Source organism: Vombatus ursinus, unplaced genomic scaffold, assembly GCF_900497805.2.
Source record: "Vombatus ursinus unplaced genomic scaffold, bare-nosed wombat genome assembly UNPS02014822.1, whole genome shotgun sequence".
Lineage (NCBI taxonomy): Eukaryota > Metazoa > Chordata > Mammalia > Diprotodontia > Vombatidae > Vombatus > Vombatus ursinus.
Window position 1 is genome coordinate 14,012,892 of NW_020954600.1, and position 24,878 is coordinate 14,037,769.

At 41.8% G+C, this 24,878-nt stretch overlaps 1 protein-coding gene across 1 annotated transcript in view; it reads right to left on the bottom strand.

The window, feature by feature from the left end:
• KIAA1549L (KIAA1549 like) overlaps positions 1–24,878 on the bottom strand; it is a 178,549-nt gene that overhangs the window by 7,238 nt on the left and 146,433 nt on the right. The window contains exons 17-20 of the mRNA XM_027837754.1: positions 16,903–17,253; positions 9,440–9,537; positions 5,036–5,184; positions 3,361–3,512 (exon numbers count right to left, since the gene is read on the bottom strand). Of these exons, the coding sequence (XP_027693555.1) occupies positions 3,361–3,512; positions 5,036–5,184; positions 9,440–9,537; positions 16,903–17,253 (750 nt within the window). The remainder of the gene's footprint in view (positions 1–3,360; positions 3,513–5,035; positions 5,185–9,439; positions 9,538–16,902; positions 17,254–24,878) is intronic.

Genomic DNA, 24,878 nt, shown 5'->3' on the forward strand with positions numbered 1-24,878 from the left:
GCTTTTCATCGAAAATACTTAGACAAGGGAGCAGACTTGGGAAGCTCTACAAAGACCAGGTTTTAGGGTGACATTAAATAAAAAGAGCTGAATATAACATTAAGTAGTCTAAAAGCAGCAAAGAAAGAGGCTTTGTCCAAAAGATAATTTGTGGTTAAGGCTGTTCTCTGAAGAGACCACAGACATTGAGGTATGCAGACCAGAGTAATGAGGTGCCCAAAGTATACGAGTTTCCCTACTCATGTGCCTTACTTCTAAGTTTTTGTAAGTTTATGCCCACTCTCCAACCAAGGATACTATATGTATTGGTGAAAGTGTGATCCACGTATATGGTTTTAATGTTATATTTTGATTATGCCTTATTTTTGCCTTTCATTTAATACATATTGTGACTAATTTTTGCTTTTGCCTTCTCACTTAGTATATGTTTCATGTTTAAGAGTTAATGTCATCTTTTAGAGGGGGGAAAGAGTAAATGGTATCTCTGTGACTAACGAGTATAAATGGGAAGCACACCAGTGGGGGCTTACAAGCTTTAGTAATGAGTGCAGACATGGAAATGAAGTTTAATTCTAGGATCCTGAGAATGGATTGTATCAACAAGGAATCCATGATAATCCTACCCCCCCCACACACTAGAAAGACAACCTTACCCCCAAGACACAACAGTGTAAAGGCCTATGGATAAGTGAGTTAACCCAAAGAAAGACAAGGATATAAATATGATGTTAAATACCACACTCTGTGGGCTACGTATTTGTCCTATGTATACTTCTATACATATGTGTTGTCTCTCTCATTAGAATGTAAGCTGCTTTAGTCAGAGATACCAGGGACTGCTTGTATGAACTCATACAGAGTGAAATAAGGAGAATCAGGAGAACAATTTATACGACAACAATATTGTAAATACGAACAACTTTGAAAGACTTAGGAATGCTGATCAGTCCAATGATCAATCACAATTCCAGAGGACAAATGACAAAGTATGCCACCCACTACTTGAGAAAGTGGCTGAGGGACTCAGAATGCAGAATGAGATATATGTATCTATGTATGCATATATGTGTAGATATGTATATGTACACACACATATTAAAATATGTCTATATTTGTTTTGCTTGAATTCACATCTGTCACAGAGGTTTTTGTTTTTCTTGCTTTCTCACTGGAGAAGGCAATGGGGGAGAAAGAAGAATTTTCATTGGAAAAAATAATTCAAGGGGCCAGTAGGTGGCATAATGGATAGAGCACTGGCCCTGAAGTCAGGAGGACCTGAGTTCAAATCCAGACTCAGACCAAACACTTGACACTTACCAGCTGTGTGACCCTGGACAAGTCACTTAACCCCAATTGCCTTTTAAAAAAAAAAGAATGCATCAGAGTTTTGGGGCAGCTAGGTGGTGCAGTGGATAGAGCTCTGGTCTTGGAGTCAGGAGGACCTGAGTTCAAATCCAGCCTCTTGACACTAGACACTTAATACCTGTGTGACCCTGGGCAAGTCACTTAACCCCGACTGCCTAACCAAAAAAGCAAAAAAAAATTTATTTAAAAAAAAGAATAGGGGCAGCTGGGTGGTACAGTGAATAGAGCTCTGGCCTTGGAGTCAGGAGAACCTGAGTTCAAATTCAGCCTCAGACACTTGACACTTACTAGCTGTGTGACCCTGGGCAAATCACTTAACCCCATTGCCTAGCCAAAAAAAAAAAAAAGAATGTGAACTCCTGAGAGATTGTTTCATTCTTTGTACTTGTATCCCCAGTGGACAGTATAGCATCTGGCATGTACCAGTTACTCAGTAATTGTTTGTTAGTTGATTGACTAACCACGTTAAGTAAACTAGATTCCTGCCCTTAGAAAATAGATAATGAAAGACTGGAAACTCTGATGAGAACACGTATAAAAGGCCCACAGCCAGACGACTGAGCACTGAACTAATGAAATCCATGAGCGTAAAACTTGCTGAGAGGGTAATGGAGGACTCACAGTGGACAGATGATTTTGGCCTACTGCCAACAGCAATATTGGAGGACTAATTTATCTGGTGATCTCAACCATGTAGGATGCCGTTGAGATCTAGGAGGTACATTTAAAAAACCTCTGAGTGGTAAAATGATGCAAAGCCTATGTAGTTTACTCATAGGGAAGGTCCTCTGCGCCTCACTCAGTGTCTATTTACTTTTATTTTAGGAACAAATCTAACAAGTCTGTTTAGAAGTGGGGCATGTAAAGGAATGATACACTAAGAACTATAATAAGTAACTGCTGATAGGAAGAAGAGAGCAAAATTCTGAGAAAAAAGACATAAGAAGACAAAAAAGAGTAGCAGTCTATAAACCCTGGCATAGGGGCAAATTGCTCTAGGTACCTCTATAGGCACTGGGGGCATTACTGCATAGCCAGGAGGGTTATTGGAGTTCAATTTTCTCCTCCTCCCTCTTCCTCCCTTCTGCTCCATTTCCTTCATCATCATCACTTACATTAATCTAGTGTTTTCCAAGGTTTGCAAAACATTTTACATCTCATTTGCTATTATTTTACTTATGATTATTTATGCTATATTTTATATGTTTATTTTATTTGATCCTTACAAAACCCTCTGGTACTATTATCATACTATAATTCTACCATAATATAGTATCATATGAGGAAGCTAGGTAGATTGGGCGCTATACTTGGAATTAGTAAAATCTGAGTTCACATTCAGCCTCAGCCACTTACTATGTAGCCCTGGGCAAGTCACTTGACTTTTATCTGTAAAATGGGGGTGATAATAGCACCTAAATCCCAAGGATGTTAAGGGGATAAATAAGGCTATGTGTATAAAATGCTATATAAATGCGAACTACTGGGGCAGCTAGGTGGCTCAGTAGATAGAGCTCCGGCCTTGGAGTCAGGAGGAGTTGAGTTCAGATCTGGCTTTAGACACTTGAAACTTACTAGCTGTGTGACTCTGGGCAAGTCACTTAACCCTGATCGCCTCACCAAAAAAAAAAAAAATAACAAAAAAATGTGAACTACTACTACTGCTACTGCTGCTACCACTACTACCACTACTACTCTATTACTACCACCACCATCACCACCACTACCACTATCACTGCTACTATTACCACTATTACTACTACCACCACCTCCACCACTATCACTATTACCACTAATCCTGTTACCAATACTATTATATCTCATTTAACAGAGGAAGAGATTGAGGCTTAGAGAGATTACATGATTTATTTGTGCAAGGTCACAAGGCAAATACCAGGAGTCACATGCTTGACATTCATCCCTCTGCTTTATCTCTCCCAGACTACGGAGCAGAAAGCTGGTGAAGTCTTGCAACGGACAAGAGGAAGTTCTTACCGAATCTGCCCACTGCCCTGGTAACTCGTTCTCTCCTGCATACGACATCCAGGCCTGGTTCCGGTAGGACGAGGGTGGTGTGGGGATGAAGTAGCCCGTGAATCCGGGTCTGTTTGCAGCTGGAATGGCAAACACAGCTGGGACTGTGCTTCCTGCCACAGATCAGAGGGATTAGGAATGAACTGTCTAGAAGATTCCATTATTTTCACGAATAATAACATAACAGGGGCGATCTTGCCTTTGGGCACCACCTGCTTCCGAAAAGCTTAGGTCAACTGGCAATTTGTCATTAAAAATGATTATAAACTTAATACTCTCAGCTAAGACGAACAGAATGTGAAACAAAACTATAAAATCTAAATTACCTATATTTTTATTAAAAGAAAAGGAAAACATAGACATCAATAAAATAAAGAGGAGGTAGCGGGGTGTAGTGGTTAGAGAGTTGGCCTAGGAGTTAGGAAGACCTGGATTTGAGTGTTGCCTCTGTCATGTACTGGCTGTGTCACTTAACCCCTAAATATCCCAGATAACTTTCTAAGACTATAAATTGTAAAGGAGGTGCTGATCTGTATTGGCAGAGTTTTCTATACTAAAGAAGTCTCAGTTCTTACCAAAACACCACACCGCAAAATAACAATAATAATTTGCTCGCTCTCTCTCTTTCTGGCTACTTCTGATCTCTTTTCTGCATTTTAACTTATTACTGTATGTTCTTATTGTGTTTGTCTCTCTGCTACATTCCTCCCCCATGGTCACTTTTCTTCATTCTTTCCCTCCTAAGTTTCTCCACTCCAATCCATCCTCTGCCAAGCCTCCAAAGTGATTTTCCCAAAGCAAGAGTCTCATCCCTGCTCGATAAATTCCAGTGGCTCCCTATTCCCTTCAAGATCAAACATAAAGTCCTCTGGCCTTCAAAGCTCTTTACAATCTTGCCTCATCCTACCTTTTCAGTCTTCTCCAGTCATCCTGGCTGTTCCTCTCTCAGGACATTTGACCTCTAGCCTCCATGCCTTTTCACTGGCTGTGCCCCACGTCTGGAATATTCTCCTTTATTCCTGACTCTCAGAATCCCTGGCTTCCTTCAAGACCCAGTGCAAATGCCACCTTTTGCAAGGGGCCTTTCCTAGATACTTCCCCTGCCTGCCAGCTGCTGGTACCTTTCCCTCTGTTACCTTTCATCTGTCTCTTTAATTAGAGTGTAAGCTCTTTGAGGACAGGAACTGTTTTTGACTTTATTTTTATTCCCAGTGCTTAGCACAGTGACAGACACATAGAAAGCATTTAATAAATGTTTGTGGATTGATTTCATAATATAAAATATGATATATAAATAAAATATAAAATCTAGTTTATAACATCTAAAACACAATAAAAATAAAGATAAACAAGGTTTGTGATCGTCTACAAACTTAAAAGCATTTGAGCTAGTTTTGAGTGGCTCTCAGTCTCTTGCCCTATTGATTATGATTCCTGAAGTTGTTCTGAGGCTCAGAAAGTATTCCTTTCTGTTACTTAGCACAGGCACGATGGGGGTGGCGGAGAATATGCTAACTGGAAGAGGGTTGTGATGTGGCGGAGCTAAATCTAATCCTCTGAGATAGAAGTGGCTGCTGGGTCTACCTGGGCGTAGCCTGCCTTGGTGGGGTAAAAATCCACCTCTTGGTTTTCTTACCTGAGTAATTTAAAGCAGACTGGTCCAATGGAGAGACAGAGACTGGTCCTCTGGAAACCTGGGCAAAGGGGGTGCTGTCATGCAGTTGTGCTGGCTCTGGGCCGCTGGACTCAGACATTCTCGTCTTGCTGCCAATATCAGAAGTGGACCTGGGTGGAGGCAAACAGGGTGTTAATTAGGGTTTCCAAGGGAACGGCTGTCAGCGAGTCTCCATGGAGCTCAGCCAGAGGATGGCAGCCTAAGCACAGGGAAAGGTGGGTTGAGGGCCGACTACAGTGGGGTGGGAGGGAGGTGGTATTCAGGTTCAAAGAAATACTGGCAGAGTCACCTTCCTCGGCTTCCTGGCTGCTCTCCCTGATGGGATTGGGTTACACTTTTGTGAGTACTTTGTCCCCTGAGCTCCCAAGCAGGTCACAATGGCTGAATTTACAAAATAAAATAAAAGAGACCTTGTGTTTTCAAACACGGCCATGGAGGTATAACCTTACAGCAAAATCCTTAGAACTAGGCTGAGGCCCAAGACTGGTTGATTTTGAGATATTCAAGTTCAATTCTCCCCTAAGGGTGACTCAGGTGTCTTGCTAGTTATCAAAAAATTCAATTTTCACATAAAAAATGCACAAAGCAATTAGTGCCCTGCATTAACTGGGGATGCTTGACATAGGTGCCAATGACATCATTGGCAGCCAATGAGCACGCTCCATTTGGAATGAGTGTTCTAACCCTCCCTCCTCTCTCCTCCCCCCGAGTCCCCCCCCACATGCACATACACCTTTTTCAATAGAACGGTGTGATGCTTTGAAGACAAGAGCCTGAACTGGGATTAGCCAGGACCTTACATTGTACCCTGGAGCACAGGCTGAGATGTAGGAGGCTCCCAGCACCTGTGAAGTAAGATAATGGCCCCAAAGCCCTGGCTAAGGAGGCAGGCCTGCCAAGGCTGCTGTGGTGCATTACGACTGATGCTGAGAAATGAGGAAATGCAGCCTGGCATAGCGACTGCGCACCGTGGACGCTGGGATGGATGCTTTTAGAGGCAGCCGCAGAGCCCGGCAGAGGCACTCACATTTCCCAATGCATTTAACATGTCACCCTTCCACTTAGTGCTCACAAAGCCCCAACTGCTCCAGGAGGAGACTGCTGGTGGAGGACAGTGGGATGTGGGGAGGGGGCTAAGGTGCTCCCCACGCCCGCCTCGCTGGTACATTCTTCCACAGTTTCTCAGTGACTGTCCCTGGCTGGATCCCCACTTGGCACCCACTGCCTTTTATGTCAGCTAGTCCTCAAATTAATGTTGCCTTACAAATCAAGGCATGAAGGACTTAAAGTTGGTGACAGAACCCTGTGCCCCCTACATCCAAGACCATGCAGTTTTGCTCCTTGACCTCAGTGGAAGAGTGTTTTTTAAGAATGAAGAAGGAAGTGGGAAGGAGGGACAGATGCCAAAACCATGTCCTACACATGGCAATACAGAAAAGGAGAATATTGGAGAAACATCCCTGGAAGCCCCTGAGTACAAAGATGTACAAAGATGCCTCCCATAACCTCCAGGATCAAATCTAGACTCTTCTGTTTGATTTTTAAAGACCACCCCAACTCGGGCCCCTTCCTCCCTTTCTTACACTTTCCTCCCCTACATGAGCTCAGCAATCTACCTACACAGGGCTACCTGCTGCTCTTTGTACGACACTGTGCCTTTGTACTGGCCATCCCCCAAGCCTGTAGTATCTCCCTCCTCTTTCTGCCTACCATGCATTTATATGATATGTCCAGTATATGGGAGGCAAACTCCAAGGGACGACACTAGTAACATGGAAGACCAGGAAAGGTCTATTGCACAAGGTGGGATTTGAGCTGAATCTTGAAGGTAGCCAGGGATGACTCAGATTGTACCTTCTATAACAGATCTTTTCCAGTTCTCCCCACTACTAGTATTTTCCCTCTAAGATTACCTCCCATTTACAATGAGTATGTCAAATGTGTGTGTGTGTGTGTGTGTGTGTGTGTGTGTGTGTTTTCTCCCTTATTAGAATGTGAACTCAAGGAGCTGACACTAATGACAGAGACCTTATTTTTGCCTTTTTTTTTTTTAGACAATTGGGGTTAAGTGACTTGCCCAGGGTCACACAGCTAGTTAAGTGTCAAGTGTTCGGTCTGAGGCTGGATTTGAACTCAGGTTCTCCTGACTTCAGGGCCGGTGCTCTATCCACTGAGCCACCTAGCTGCCCCCTAGCCTTTCTTTTTCTCTCCATGGCTTAACATAGGGCTTGGCTTAGTAAATAATAAATAATATTATATATTATAATTATGCAATTATAATAATATATAATAATAATAAATAAGTAAGGGCTTAATGACTACTTCTTGATTGACTTATGGGAGGGATGCCCACACCCAGACTTACTCCAGAAATCATCTAGGAATGCAGCCACTTAGGGAAAATCCAGATTCTATGTTTTCCCATTCAATTGGGTTGAAAGGTAGAACTCATTCTTAGTGCAGACGTCCTTACTGTGGCTGCCTCAGAGGACATCTGTTTGGTTATGAGCCTCTGGTCCTCTGTCCTCCCTGACCCCTGCTCTCTGCAGACACTGCACCATTATAATTAATTGTCAGCTCATAAAGCCTTTTGGAATTAGCTTTCCAAGTTCACAGCATCAAAATCAAAATTCTGGAGCTGGGTGGGCCTCCAGAGCTGCTTAGACTAACCTACATGTGTACAAGAATTCCCTCTACCCCACAAGTAACAAATGGTCATCCAGGCTTTAAGGGAAGCCCTTCACTGAGGGGAGAACATAGTATGTCCCGAGGCATCCTGTTCTATTTTGGGATAGCTCAATTGTTAGGAAGCTTTTCCTGACCGAGAGCTGAAATTCGCCTCTTTGCACCTTGTACCCATTGTCCCTACTCCTGTACTTCAGCTCAAGAGAACTGGTCTAATCCATTCTCCACGTGTGTGTCCAGCAATTGAAGATGCTTCTCTCCTAAGTTCCTTCTCCAGGCTGAACATTCTTGGCTCCTTCAATCGCTCCTAACAGGGCAGGAACTGAAGGCTCTTCACCAACCTGGCAGCTTTCCTCTGGACACTCTGTAATTGATCAACGTCCTTTACCAGAAAAATGTACCCAGAATTGAATTAAGGAGAGTGAGTCCTTCTTAGCATCAGAGAATCTCACAAACATCTTAGGGTGTGGAGGCAGCATGTGAAACAGGAAGAAGGCTAGATTTGGAGGGAGAAGAATTGGATTGGAAACCAAGTTCTGCTATTGTTTCCTGTATGACCTGAAACTAGTCATTTAACCTCTCTGGGCCTCAGTTTCCTCAACTGTCAAATATTAGATCGTCTCAAAATCTAGCTCTAAATCCCAAGTCTATGAAATCCTCTAGTACAACAGCCTCATTCGGCAGAATCAGGCCCTTCTGTTGCTACTCTGCTCTGAGGAGGCTGGAGAAACTGAGGCCCAGAGAAGGGGAGGGACTTCAAAGTGATACAGCAAGAGTCAGGACTAAAACCCAAGGCTCTTGATTTTTAATTCAATTCAATAACTGTTTATTATGCCAGGTACTATGCTAAAAGCTCTGGGAATGCAAATTAGAAAAATACTGTGCTTGCCCTCAAAAGCTGACAATCTAATGGGGGAAACACACAAAAGGAAGCTGAAGTGTGTGAGTGTGTGTGTGTGTGTGTGTGTGTGTATAAACTGGGGGTACCCAGCAAAGGATAATGATATTCCATGGATTTGAAACCAAGCTGAGTTGCTTATGGGAAATGGAGAGTCACTTGGAAAGTTCCAAAAGTGCTGAGCTCTCTATAAAGGAAGGCTTGATTACCCTGGGATTGGGATTCAGTGTCCTCCTCACCTAGCCTCCATGAATATATTCCACTGACACCAGTCAGTATGCTTTTGTGGATGGTGTCACATTTTCAGCTTGGGGGAAACAAAGGCAAGGTCCTTTCCAAGGAAGACATATGTCACTTTCCCTCCACTCCTCCCCTCCAACTTGTCTCACAGGACTCAGAATCTGGTATATCCAGCACCGACCTCCTCCTCATCTCCCCCTCCTTTCCTTTTTCTTTCTCTCTCTTATCTTCCTTTTCATCTTTTTCTTGATTCTAGTGTTGTTGTTTAAAAAAAAAAACAAAAGAGAGACGTGAAATGTATTCCATTCCTTTTGTTTTCCCCTTCTGTCAGTACACACTGAGCCCTTTGGACACAGGGCATGTTTTATGTTGTCCAAGAGCCTTCCGGCAAAACCCGTCAGGGAACCAGTTAGAGGCAACTCTTATTTCTTTGTTAGATGACTGATCAAAGTGGGTAGCACCTTACTGCTGCTGCCTGCATGAGCCCAATGAACCTAGATTCTCTAAAAAAGAGCAAAATAAAAATAAATGTAGTGAATTACCGTCTGAGAGAAGCAACAGCCACAGGACCAGTGCGGGGAGGTACCGGGGGTGGAGGAGACCCCATGACCATCTCAGGAAGCTGAGAAAACCTGTAGGCCTGATTGAAAGAAACAAGTAAATGTTCACAAAACCCCCAACACTCCAAACTATTAAAAAAAACCCAAAATCCATGGACCAAAAAAGTCCATATGCATATTACTATATTTGCTCACCTCCTTTAAAATGACTCCAAATCCTAGCTCTTCCACTTACCACCTGTGTGACCTTAGGTAAGTCACTTGATCAATCTCCAACTCAGTTTTCTCATTTGTAAATTGGTAGATGGACTCCAAGGTCTCTTCTAGCTATAAATCTATGATCTCATGATCTTGACCTCAACCTCCCTTTCCAGCCTAATTATTACATGCTCTTTGGTCCAGTCATACTGACTCTTTTGCTGTTTCTCACGTGAAACATTCTATCTCCTATCTCCATGTGTCTCATCCCTACCATGCATGCCCTTCTCCCATCTGTCTCTTAGGAGTCCAGCTCAAGAGCCACCTTCTCTGATCCCGCAGCTGTTAGTACCCCCTGCCCAGAAAAGTGACCATGTATCTATTTTTACATATATTTCTATTTGTACATGTCACAAAATAGCTCTCTGAGGGCAGGGACTGTTTCATTCATGTCTTTGTATTCACAAGCCTTTTACTGAGTTGGCACTTAATATATATACTTGCTGATTAAATGCTTGTTGGCTGATCTTAAATGGAAACACACTTGCCAGGGTCTGGATTTTGACAGCTACTCATTCTCTTCGCCTACACTGGCTGCAGAGTTTTTTCTCTCTTATTTGAGGTTTTTACAAATGGCAGAAGGGAGGGGGGAAGGCAATCAAACACTAACATAATTAAAAAGTCAAATGAATGTTTCACCTAGGGAGAAGGCCAGGAGATGTTGCTTGGGGAGACAGTTGGCTTAACCTCTGAAGCCAGTTCTGGGCTTTCATTTGCTAACTCGGCAGCTTGGAGCCTCCAAGAAGGCATTTTTACCCATGAAGAGAAAAGGCTCCTTAGAATTCCTACAACTTCCTCAGAGCAGATAGCAGCAGAAGGGCCTGATCTGGGAGCAAACTGGTATTTTATGTTCAATTTCTTCCTGGGCTTTCTGACTTTTAGGAGATGTTTCCTTTATTCTGTCCAGGAGGGGAAGGGCCAGGGAGTATCAGTACAAGAGGGAGATATATAACAGGAAGAGAAGATGGGTTGATCATAGGGTATGGGCAAAGGATTATGGGTCTGAGGGGTCAGGGATGGCTTTATAAATCCATCTGTCAAATGAGCTGGAGAAGGAAATGGCAAACCACTCTAGTATCTTTGCCAAGAAAACCCCAAACAGGGCATTAAGAGTCAGACATAGATGAAATGACTAAATAACAACAACAACAAAGAGAAGGCTTCTTGTAGAAGATATGATTTTAGTTGGGACTAAATCTGGAACTGAAGACAGATGGAGATCAATAGGGTTCCTGCTCCCTGGATAAGGTCAGAAGTCAGCTGAAAGATATCCACCTTAGTCCAGCACTGAATCATTAGCATAATAATAGCTAGTATTTATACAGCACTTTAAAGTGTGCAAAACACTTAACATCTCATTTGACCCTCACAGCAGCCTTATGAGGTAGGTGCAATTATTGCTCTCATTTTAAAGATGAGGAAACTGAGGCAAAGAGAGGTTAAGTGGCTTTCCCAGGGTCACACAAGTAGTAAGGCATCTGGGGCTGGATTTGAGCTCAGGTCTTCCAGACTCCAGGTGTCACCTAGCCGCCTCTAGAACTCTATCTCTTTCCAGATTCCACAAACTGTATGCCTTCTCCTTTGAAGTGGTGAAGACTTCATCCAATGTGTCAGAGGAAGATTTCCCCATCAGAGGTGTTGCTTAAGAGCAATATCTGGCATTGCCCACTGGGAACCACAAGAAAAGCCCTAGGTATCAACAAATAGATGTGAGAGGAGAGGCCCCTGTAGGATTCCATGACTAACTCCCATTGCAAGCAACAAAGTATCTCAGGGGTCTCTTTTAGGGTCTGTTGTGTTTTCTTCAATCTTGCAATAAAACTTTGCTTCTTTAATTTTGGCAATTGTGTAGCTACAATGGGGGGGTGGTTTAAAAGAGGTGACAAATAAAGGGAGTCTTGGCAACTGTCTCAAGATCACAGGGCTACTAAGAGGGAGAAAGTGGGCTCTGGAGGCCATCTCCTGATTCCACAGTCAGGGCTCTTTCCACAAGAGTCCACTAGGCTGTGGTGGCTTCTTATATGTAGCACATAAAATGGTCCTGCCTCTGTTTGACATTTAAAGCCTTTCAGAACTTGACCCCCACCTACTGATCTAATCTTCTATGATTAGAAGACACTCCATCTCCTGACTTAGCCACTGCATTGGCTATCCCTTATACCGAGAATGCTTTCCCTCCTCGTCTACACCCCTTTGCTTCCCTGATTTCCTTCAAGGCTCAGCTGTTCATTCATTCATTCAGGAAAGCTTATTGAACCCCCCTCACCAAGTTCCTGGCTAAGCATAGGAGGGGATAAAGAGATAAAGAAAACACCTGACTTCAAGTATTCATAATTGAAGAAAATAGAATATTCATCAGGAAGCCTTTCCTGGTTTCTCCCAGGTGCTAGTGCCTTCCTCTCAAAGATTATTTTCCCTTTAATTAACACTGTGTATAGATCTTGTATGTACATAGTTATTTGCATATTATCTCCCTTATTAGAATTTGAGCTCCTTGAGGGTAAGAACTATGTTTTTGTCTTTCTTTGTATTCCCAGTCCTTTACACTGTGCCTGGCACACTTATAAATGCTTGCTGGCTGACTGATTTCCTCAGATTTTCTGGATGATGGCTATAAGTCTGATGAGTCTAAAGTCCCCCAAAGGGAACTTGGGGATTTTCCTATTTTCTTAAATGTTTCGACAAGTATCTCTTCACTAATTGGAAATATTTCATTTTCTTCAATTATGAATGTTTGAGGTCAGGTGTTTTCTTTATCTCCTTATCCCCTCCTATGCTTAGCCAGAGACTTGCTGGGGTGGGCTGGGGGGAAGGGGGATGGTTCAATAAAACTTTGCTGAATGAATGAATGAACAGAAAATCCTCTTCCCCAGCTTCATAAAGAAGAGTTTGCTATTCCTCTCTTAGGTTATAGGATCACAGATTTAGAGATGGAAAGGACCTTAGAGGCCATCCAGTCCATTTTCTTCATTTTACAGATGAGGAAACTGAGGCTCAGAGAGCATAAATGACTTGTTCAATGTCACATGGGTAGCTTATAGCAGGGGAAGGATTTGAATTAAAGCTTCTGAAGCCAGCACATTATCCACTGCATTTCCTTTCCTGGGCAAAAGGAAGCAAACAACCATCGTGTCTAAGAATATCTGTGCTATATGTAATAACCAATATGAGACAAACAGCAGCTGATGGTTCTGTGCACTATCAGGATTCACTAGAGGTGACACAGACTTTGCCCTCATGTGTGCCCAGGGAGCTCCATGCTCAGAACAGCTTTTCTGGGCACACAGTGAGGGCCCTGAGGTTAGAAGGCCAAGTTTTCTTCATGCTCAAACCCAACCCTACAGCCAAACTCTTGACATAGATATTTGAGGGGAGTGGGATATGGGACTAAATAGGAGTAGATGAGGGCAAAACTTAGAGTGCATGACAGAGGAGAGGAAAATCTGACCAATGTCAGCTCTCAGGTTTATTCCTGACCCTGAGTCTTGCTGGCGAAAATAAGGCTGTTCGAGATGGTATGGGAGGGGTCATTAGGCCAGGGGTAAGTCATACTGTGCGCCTTCTTCTACCCCACCAATATCCAGATTACTAGCAGAGTAATTCTGTTGTTGAGTCATTTTTCAGTCATGTCTGACTCTCTGTGACCCAATTTGGGGCTTTCTTGGCAAAGATCCTAGACTGGTTTGTCATTTCCTTCTCATTTTATTTTTGAAGAATTGAGGCAAACAGGGTTAAGTGACTTGCCCAGGGTCACACAACCAATAAATGTCTGAGGCCAGACTGGAACTCAAAAAGTTGAGTCCTCCTGATTTCAGAACCTGCAGTGTATCTGTTCTACCACCTAGCTGCCCTATTGTACGATAATAGGTGCTTAATAAATGCTCAATGACTGATTATACAGTATTCAGATGAAATCAGATTGAAATAAATATCAAGGTCAACTTTGAAGGCAGGATAGAAAAAGTACATACACACACACACACACACACACACACACACGCACACGCACATGCACACCCTATATCAAAGTGTAGCCTAAAGGGTGCGCATGTAGAAAAGAGGGAAGGCTTTGAAATAAAAGAGGAGGAGAAGGAAGAGGGAGGCAACACACATATAGGTCTGATTTCTCTCCCTTAGAATCCACTATTTCTTCTAAAGCTCAGCTCATGTCCCCTCCTATAGGAAGTTTGTCCCAATCCCTCCAGTTGCTAGGGATGGCCTCCACCAATATATATCTATTTTATATTTATTTATACATGTTGTTCCCCAAATCGAATGTATGCTCCTTGGAGAAAGGACTTTTTTTCTTGGGGGAGGGGAAGGGGGATGGAATCTGTGCAATTCCAGTGCTTATCGCAGTACCTGGCACATATATACACACACATATATGTATGTACATGTGTATGTATATATATTGTCTCTCCCACGAGAATGTTACCACACTGAAGGCAGGACTGTTTTTGCCTTTCCTTGTATCCCCAGGGTTTAGCACAATGCCTGACACATAGTACGCTCCTAATAAATACTTATTGATTGATTGGCTGTTAAATACTCTTGGTTGATGAATGACGAGGTCTTGTCTCCAGCTGGAGTCACCTCCTTGCTCCAGTATTGTAAATGAGCCCAATGACTGTCCTAGTATCTTTCCACCTTTTCGGCAAAGACCTATTACATCGTAAAAGAACTCTGACTGGTCATTAGGAGTCTAGTTCAATTCTTTTTTTCACAGACCGCACCTGTAAAGCATGATCAAAAGTCTCCCAGACTGCAGCACAGAAATTTTCAAATTGCCAGGAGTAACCTTTATCATGATTTAAATGGCATTGGCCCTGATAGCAGCATTTAAAACCACTGGCTTTCAATTATCCTAGGGGGAAGGCTCTGATCTCGACCTTGTGATGGCTGCCTTTCCCTCTCTGGCGACAATGAAAGGTAATCATAACCGTGGTTTCAAATGGCCACCATTTATATTGATTTCTCCCATTATAATAGGACAGGTTACACTGTGATAGCTGGTATTCAGAATCATCATTTCCACTGTGAATTGCTAAGCACTTTCTCCTTTCATAAAATTTGTACAGAAGGTGTTGTTGGCAAGAAAAAAATCCTGATAACAAAGGCCTTGTCTTTTAATTTCATTCTTCTGATCTCTCAGATACCCTATAGCTCAGTAATTACCCATTTTAGGTGGCCTTCTTTTTTAATGAGTTATAATGCTGAGATTCTTTTTCTTATTATCCTTCCCTTTCTACTACCCCATCATTATTTCATAACATTTTTGTTTTCACATAGTCCAGGATAGTTTTGAAGGGAAAACATTTTTTTTTTCCATTGGACTATGATGTGATTTTCAGTGAGCTGTCATTTCTCCTTGATCACTGGCTGGGTCCTTTATCCTTGTCTCCTAAGCTTTTCTCTCTGAAGTCTGAAGGTCTCCTTTGGTCCCTTAAATCAGAACATTTCAAGTCAACCCAATGAGTCATCTTGGAATTGGAGGATATCTCTGTGTACTCAAGTTTCTGACTCCACATCCAGGGCATTATATTGATGGTAAGGAATTGAAAAGAGAAAAAAAATGAGGCCGTGAATTCATTTGAAGGGAAGTATAACTTGAGAACTGAGTGAAGAGGAAATATTTGGTGGGTTAAGCTCAAACGAGGAGGTCAGAAAACAGAATGACATTCACAGAGGAAGATGGGAGGTGAAGAAACATTTGTCAAATGCCTGCAGCCTGCAGGGCACTGGAATGGAACTACTGATGAAGACAGAGTGTCTTAGAGGGGACAAAATGAAAGGCGAACCGTAGGCACAGGATACTACAGAGACTGAAGGAGAAGAGCTGTGAGACATTAGAAGAGAAAACAAAGAGAAAGATGAAATTGAATGTCTCATGAGCTAGCATACGATTCATTTTCCAAGGCTCGGAAAATGAAAAACCAAAGGACATTCTTTTGTGAAAAGAAAATGAATTTAAAAAATTACTTCTCGTACACAACGGCACCTTATCCACATACCACCCAACATAAAGCTTAAGGCAAATAATGATAATCCTTTATACTTTAGTACAGTGGAAAGGTCACTAAAATTGGAGTCATAGGGGCCAAGTTCAGAACTCACACTCCATTGGTATGATCTTCAAAATCCCAGGGTCGCTTCCTCGCTAAGGTGAGATGAAGCGATAGGACTTTCCTTCCCACCTTGGCTTCAACCTTTGATTTCATCAAAGTAGATGAACTCACGTCATCAGTGCGGATTGGGAATTCATCGGTAGTTTGCAGGCTTGGACAGTTCTCTAGCGGCACTGAGGAATCCCATGACTTAGGATCATAAGATCATAGGTCCAGAACTGGAACAAGAGGCCTCAGAAGCTACTGAGTCCAGCCCCCTCATTTTACAGGTGAGGAAACTTGGGGAAGTGCAATGACTGTCTAAGGTCACACAATAAGCCTCAGAGGAGGAATCTGAACCATAGAATCATGGGTCTAGAGCTGAAAGGGATCTCAGAGGCTATCTAAGCTGACCCCTCATTTCATAGATAAGGAAATTGGGGCCTAGGGAGGTTCAGTGACTTGTCAAAGCAGAATCCAAACCCAGGTCTCCTGACTCCTTTCATCGTACCACACAGCTGTCCTTGGTGCATAGTTACACAGCTAATCTATATCAGGGGAAGGGCTTGAAGCCAAAGCTAGTTTAGTATTCATCCTATCCACAATGTCATACCACGTTTCCTCTTAGCAGTGTGACATTAGTCAAGGTACATTGGCAATAATAACTTAAGGGAATTGATCTCCGATTAGCCTCCTAACCCCTTATGACAGGTTACATATGTACAGAGCTTAATGTTGGTCAAAACTTTATGTGCATTGTTTAATCTGATTCCCAAAGTCACCTTGTGAATTAGGTAGTATAACTACCATTATCCTCATTTAAAATATGTGGCAGTTGAGTTTCAGGGAAGCTTAGCAACTTGCTCAAGGTCACATAGCCAGAAAGTAGCGGATCTTAGGACTAGAACCAGAGCTCTTCGGAATTCCACATCCAGGGCTCTTTCTAGTACACTGCAATATGGTGGCCACAGGGGCATTAAGGCAGTGCTACTCAAGAATGAAATTGATCTTCCACCAAAGACAGGATCTCTCTGATATAAGACAACTGGGTTGAGGGTAACGCATGAAATGATAACTTACCGGCCTTGGCAGACTGTACTGATACATTTCTGGTCTATAGGTAGGCACCCATTGCATTCCACCCCTTGAGCGGGTCATGGTCCCAGGGGCACTTGTTACCACTTCAGAGTAAGGGAAGTGCTGGGCTGAGCCATAAGTGTCTTGCTGCCTGTTCTGCCCACTGTGGCCTGCGGAGGCCAAGCTGAATGCTTCTTCCAGGAGCATGTGCATCTGTTGCCTGACTTCATCAATGGATGGCTGAGAACTGAGGGTAGATGTCTCTGAATGACCTTTCACCTGGCGTGACCTTGGGTAGCCTCGAGGCTCATTAACTCGGTCAATGTTAGTTTCTTCTATAATTTCAGGTTCAGTCTGTGGGATAAAGCAAAAGTCAGTTCTCAAGAAGTTGTACATTATTTAGGAAATAATTGATGGCTGATATTTAGTATGATTAAATAACAATAATGGCCGTCACTTATATAGTGCTTTAAGGTTTGCAAAATACTTTAATACTGTTATCTCATATGATTCTTACAAAACCCTGTGCAGTAGGTGCAATTATTATCTCCATTTTACAGATGAGGAAACTGAGGCAGACAGAGGTTAAACGACTTTCCCAGGGTTACACAGCAGACAAGGGATAATAATGATAAGTTAATAGATATCAGGGGACTGAAAATCTATGGTTACCATCATTATCCACAAATTTTTGGCAATAGTAACAGTTTAATATGCTGTATTTTATACATATTATCTTCTTTGATCAATAACATTTTATTAGATTCATCAACCTATCATTTATCAAATGAGATTGATTACTTAGCAAATGAAATAATATTTGTAAAGACCTTAGCACAATGCCTGGCACATAGTAAGAGCTTTAAAAATGCTTGTCCCCTTATCCTTTCCTTCCCTTTTATTATCCCTATTCTGAGGCTCCTTTGGAGAGACTAACTCACATACTTAGTAAATGACAGCTGGAAATCATACCCAGGTCTTCCAACTTTTAAATAGAACCCGCTAATTTGTAGTACCTGGCACACAGTAGGTACTCAATAAATGTTTGCTGTAGTTTGCCAGTTAGCAGAGTTATACCATTCTGCTAGGTGCTGCCTATGCAGACAGTAGGTCCAATGTCCCCTAAACCACAATTAAGAATTTCAGGATTACAGCCATCTGTCATTTCCCAAAATCCTTGGCTCATGAATGGCTCAGCCTATATGAAATGCAGACAGTCTCTTGCCTTGTCCTTGATAACAAATAGCTAAGGACACTTGTCTTTTATTTTGGAGAGATTTCTGAACACTAATTAGTTGATATATGCTAAGTACTGGTCATGCATTAAGTGTGGTTTTTGAATCTATTTTTCTGTGGGCTTCTGTGAGACAGCATCTCTGTTTTATAGAATGTTCAATTGGAAGGGACCTTAGATACTGTCTATTCTTAACCCCTTCAATCTCTTTTAAAAATGAAGCTTCATTTTTTGCTTTTAAAAAAAATTCTACCATGTTCCAATAACCCACCCCCTTCCTTTATAATAATGGAACACAAGTAAGAAAAACAAGACAACCCAATGGCTCTGTCTAACAGTGTATGTCTTGGTCCACACCTGCAGATCACCATCTCTCTATGAAGAGGAAAATGGTTAATTTCACAACACCCTACAATTCAAAGAGAAAAATGAGATGAAAAGAAAGGGACTTGATGAAGGTGTCACCAATAGTTAATGGCAGAACTGGAACCAGAAACCAGCTTTCCCATGACATTGAAACTCCCTTTGCCAAGTTCACCCATTCATTTCTCTTATGGTTCTCTCTCTACTCTTCTGTTTGGTTGTATTGAGAAATCTCTGAAAGACTGAGTTTCCCCTGGAAATAACGAATGCTAGGTCTTTCCTGATCCCCAGTTGTTTGTCCTTTGCAAATCATCTTGCTCTTATTTCCAGTTTCCCTGGTGTATCCCCCCCTACCTAGAATGTAAATTCTCTGAGGATAAGAACTGTTATCTTTATATCTCCGGTGCTTAGAACAGTGCCTGGCACATAGAAAGCATCCAATAGTATTGTTCCATTGTTTCAGTTATGTCCAACTCTTTGTGACCCCATTTGGGGTTTTCTTGGCAAAGATACTGGAGTGTTTTACCATTTCCTTCTCCAGCTCACTTTACAGATGAGAAAACTGAGGCAAAAGGGTGAAGTGACTCACCCAGGGTCACACAGCTAGTAAAGTGTCTGAGGCCAGATTCAAAATCAGGACAATAAGTCTTCCTGATGCCAGGCCTATTGCTCCATCCACTGTGCCACCTAGTTGCCCAACCACAAATGGATAGACCCTGAACAGCCTGAGGGCAGGATGAGCAGGAACACAGATATGAAGATCATGCAGAAGGGAGGTGTTTGGGGATGCTGCACACTTGGTCTGCGTTATCATTCGGGCAAAGGTCATCCCTGGATGTAGGCATCACTCCTATTTTACAGATGGGGAAACTAAGGTACCAAGTTAGATGACTTGACAGGTCATGGAATTAATCACAGATGGAAGACTAGGCCCCACAGATCGTCACTTTCTCTCTCTCTCTTTCTCTTTTTTTTTTGGTTAGGCAATGGGGTTAAATGAGTTGCCCAGGGTCACACAGTTAGTAAGTGATATGTGTCTGAGGCCGGATTTGAACTCAGGTCCTCCCGAATCCGGGGCTGGTGCTCTATCTACTGTGCTACCTAGCTGCCCCTAGATTGTCATTTTCAATTCAAACATCTATTAGCACTAGAAGATATTTCTTTTAAATCAGTGAGATCTTACTTCATAACTAATTTTTATATGATTCATCTCTACTGCCAATTTAGCTATATATTTTCTAACAGTTTGGCGATAAAAAAGCCTTTCAAATAATAAATAAAGCTATTTGCTAATAACATGTTTCAAAATAGATATACCTATTATAAAAAAAAACCGATTTTCTCAACGTGTCAGGGTCCTACAGTCACTGACAAAGACACACCTGAGAGAAAAAGGAAGATCTCATAAGGTGCTGCTGACCACATAGCTGTCACTGCCTTTGAAAGATGGAGCCATCATTTCCTGGCACTTCAGGGTTTTCTGTGTCTAAGATCTTCAGCAGCTTTCAGCACAGCCCAGCACACAAGATCTTCTCTAGGGACACACCCACCTCAGGGGAACACCAACACAGAAGCCATATTGCTGACACAATGAGGTCTCATCTGGCTATCTTAGTTTTCTTTCAGCTCCACAATCACAGTTATAAGGGTTAATTTAAGGAATACCATCTCAGAGGCTTGGGCTCTCCTTTTCTATACTGTCTCTGGGCAGCCTCATGGTGTAGAAGAGCCTGGTACCCTTGTTAGAGATATTGGCAACAGCTGCTACCTTCCTATACCCATAGTTCAACTCTCCTGTCTCCCTGACTACAGCAACAAAATGAGGTTCTGGGCTTTATAAATATGAGAATTACAAAATGTATTAATTCTACACATTCATATTCATGGTATTGAATTAGCTCATTTATTTTTTATGAGAATGAGGAAATGAAAAGTAATACATTTTAAAATGGAAATATTCACTTAATTAGGAATCCTTCCTTTATGTAATAGGTTGACATCAGACTCATAACATACAGCAGTTTTTACATCCTTTTCAAATCTCAGTTACAGAATCAGAGGTTTTCATAGCCAGAGAGAACCTTAGAAGTCCTTTAGGTCAGTTCTTATCTGAAGAGGAAGCTCATCCCTTGGACTAATTGGAATTCAACTAACTGGGATCCCCAGCCAACCAGAACTTTGCTTCCACTTTTTGGAAAATCATAAGAAAACAAACTTATGTTAAGGATTCATTTTTCTCCCTTAAAAAAAAAACCAACAAAAAAAATTCAATTTTCAGGGTAAGTCTAAGGCTAAATCCATGGCCAGCCCAATCCTGGGCAATGAGAAGTCATGCCTACAACAAATATCCATGGATACTATGAGTCCCAATCATCTACCCTGAAGATTTAGCTAGATTCATTATATTCTCTTTATGTTTCTCACATGGAACACTCCATTACCCGTTTTCAGGTCTTTGCCCTTTGCCCATACCTGGAATGCACTCCCTCCTCCAACCTCATCTTGTTCACATCTGCCATTTTATAAGTATTGACAATAGCTCAGAGACAACAGTATATCATTGTACATGGGGAGCCGCCCTGAGAGTCAGGAAGCCCTGGTGCCAGGTAGCACCTCTGACACATCCTACCTGTGTCTTAGTCTGTAAGTTGGCATTAATTGGCATTGGCGAAGGAAATTCCTTCACGAGGAAATTCCTTCACAAGGAAATTGGAGGTCTGGTCCACAACAAAATAGAAAAATAAAAGCTCACATTTATAGGGTGGTTTGAGGATCACAAAGTACTTTATGCACATTAGTTTTGTTTGATCAGAAGAGAAAGCCCTGAGAGGGAAAGAGATTTACCCAACATCACACAGACAGTAGAGTCACAGAGACAGGATTCAAAGCTAGGCCTTCTGACTTTGAACTCTAGAGCTGTATCCCCATACAGAACTGGCCTGACAGGACTACATGTGGTCACCAATACAGCAAAATCTGACAACTAACTAGGAAGTCTGACCTGCCTCCAAATCATTCTATTCTACCGTTGATGCTTGAAATTTCTCTATTACTAAAGAATTCTGTTGTTTTAAGCAATTCCTTCTCCCTGGTTTTCTTTTAAAATATAAATAGGGTTGAAAGGGATGACACATTTCTAGCCACTTAGGTGAATGTTTTTTCTCAGATTGCTTTCATCTTACAGAAAGTTCAAGGCATTGGACACTGACTCGGGAAGGGACAGACTGGCATTGAAAAGGGAAAAGAGGAGGGAGGAGTGAAGACACCCTTCATTTGTTTCCCAGAGGTTATGTACAGGACAGGGAAGGCATTTTCTAGTCACATTTATTAGGAACATGCTTGTGGAAACTCAATCATTTTTATTCAGTCTTAGGACTGACTAACGGCTTCAATAAAGTCAGAGTATCTGATTTAAAACAATTGTTTAGCCTTGATGGGCAACATGTCAACAGGACCTCAATTCATTTAATTTCTAATTGATTTCCTCTCCTGGAGGCATTAATTAACATTCAATCATTAGCCATAAACTTAAAGAAAATCACAAGATTGTCAACTGTTTTAAGGTGTAACTGCTTGAAATGGTTGGGTCATTTTGACCTCTATGGAAGTGTTGTGGTCTTGGGTTGCTGGAAACCTCAAAATCCAAGGGTACAAGGATCATGGTCTTCCTTGAAAGAATTTGACCACTCAAGTCTTCTTTCAGTCCAAGTAGTGAGTTTATTGTAACACCAGTAGAAGAGGGCCAGTACCCTTCTTACTCATTGAATTGTGGCAATGACCCTGGGTTCTCACAGGCTGTACCTGCTCAGTGTAAGCATGTACTACTATGTTAAAAGAGCTTTAGGGATGAACTATGTCACCAATGCCCTAGTTAGGTTTGGAGAAATTCATTACCAGTTTGGCTACAGGGTAGTTGGTATTTTGGCCACAGTAACTCCCCAAAGAGCTTTTGTTAAGTCATGGAGGAATCATGCTCTGCATCGAGCAGACTTTTGGTTGAAAGATCTGGGGAAGTTCAGCTTGGAGAAGAAAAAGATTGGTGCACAGTGGAGGCAAATAAGAGAGTTATCTTCAAGAATACGAAAGACTTTTCTGCTAAAGAGGGATTCGATTTGTGCTGTTTTGCCTCAGAGGGCTGGACTAGGAACAATGAGTTGAAGTTACAAAAAAAAAAAGTCAATTTCATTTTAATGTTGGGAAAATACTTCCTAAAGATTAGAGCTGTAGGGGCAGCTAGGTGGCACAGTAGATAGAGCACCCTGGAGTCAGGAGGACCTGAATTCAAATCCAGCCTCAGACACTAGACACTTAATTAGCTGTGTGACCCTGAGCAAGTCACTTAACCCCATTGCCTAGCAAAAGAAAAAAAAAGATTAGAGCTGTGCAAAAGTTGAATGATTTCCTCAGGAGGTAGTGGGTTTCCCTTCATGCAATTGGAATAAATGACCAACACTTACATCCTGGGGTTCATCAATGAACTCACATTCTGTTGTAAGCACCTTCAAGGCAAAGACAATTTTGTTTTTCTCTTCATATCTGCAGGGCCTGGGGCAGTTCCTGGCACAAAGTATATGCATAATAAATGTTTTCTCAATGAACTGATTTAAAGTGAAGCAAGCAGAACCAGGAAAACAACACACACAATGATCACATCGACAGTGCCAAGACAATCAAAACTGATTGCTGTGAAATTATAAAGAGGAAGACTGATCCCAAAGAAGAAACATGAGAAAGAATGTCCCTCCCTTCTTTGCAGCTAGGTGGTGCAACAGATAGAGTTTCAGGCCTGGAGTCAGGAAGAACTGAGTTCAAATAAAGCCTCAGACACTTACTAGCTGTGTGACCCTGGGCAAGTCACTTCACCCTGTTTGTCTCAGTTTCTTCATCTGCAAGATGAAGTAGAGATGAAAATGGCAAACCACTCCCATATCTTTGCCAAGAAAACCCCAAATGGGGTCATGAAGAATCAGGCATGACTGACTGAAAACAACAGGACTTCCTTGCAGAGGTGAAGGACTGTGAGTATGGAAGATTGCGTACAATATCAGATCTTTCTGACGTGTTGGTTAGTTTTATGGAACTGTGGTTTTTTCCCCTGTCTTTTAAATACTTTTTATAACAGATGGTTCTCTGGGTATGTGTACGTATGTACAGATTTGGAAACGCAGGTAATATAAAAACAAAAAATATCAAAATAAATAAGTGCTTATTTAATTATTAAAGTATTGAATTCCATTGGAATATTTTGAACAGGCTTTTAAGTAGTCAAAATAATTGATTTTCTCACCTGTAAAATGAGGGGCTTGGATGAGCTGACCTCTAAGGTCACACTCTAAATCTATAACCCTATACTCTATCATGGTTCTCTTACAGAAGTCCAGGGAGGATGAAAGTCATGAATAATGTTATTAAAAGGACTTAGTCTATGGAGTGTGTAATCAAGCTACTCATAGATATAAAACTTGTTTTGTCTTGTGCTTCAGAAGCCCAGAGGTTATTTGTTGGGGTTTATGGCTTACAACAAACTTGTTTGTCATTTATATGAATAACCTCTTGACTTCCATGATTTAGGGATGGATTCTTTATTTGACCCTGCCACCCACCACCGTCAGCTTATTTCCCTTGAAACTACACTCCATCCAGGCCACAAAGAACTGGATATTAAGCATTAAGATGGAGATATTCACCGTCACAGATTCAGAGCTGAAAGGGATCTCAGAGGTCATCTGGTCCAAACTCCCTCATTTTACAGATGAGGAAACCGAGGCCCAGAGGTGAAGTGACTGGTTCAAGGTCAAACAGGTAATACACATCAGAGGCAGGATTTGGACCCAGGTTCTCTGATTTTGAGCCATTTTTTTATTGTACCACATGCCTCCCCTTTTCCTGTACCAACTCTCTTGGGTCCCTTGGACCTGGGTCATCCTGTGCTTGCCTCCTGCAACTGCAGCACACAGGTTATTTTTTTAATGCACGTGATTTTTTTTTTTTACTAATTTAACATTCAGCATTAATATAAAGCAATAAACTTGCTTTTATACCATGTCCATTTAAATTAACTAATTTAAATACAGAAAATATAATTTTTCAGTCAGCCTCTCAAAGTGTCCATCAAATTCTTTGCTGGTTCTTCATTCCAATTTACTTTTCCACTTATAAAACTTGTAGTTGATGTATATATACCAACTATCCTTTTATTCTCTTTTTTTCACTTTGTGCTATTTCATAAGGTCTCTTCCAGATCATCTCCCCTCATACTTGTAGGTCTTAATTGTATCATAGTACATTAATGGACCACAATTTATTTAACTGCTTCGCCATTAGATTGCTTCAAGTCTCTCTCTCTCTCTCTCTCTCTCTCTCTCTCTCTCTCTCTCTCTCT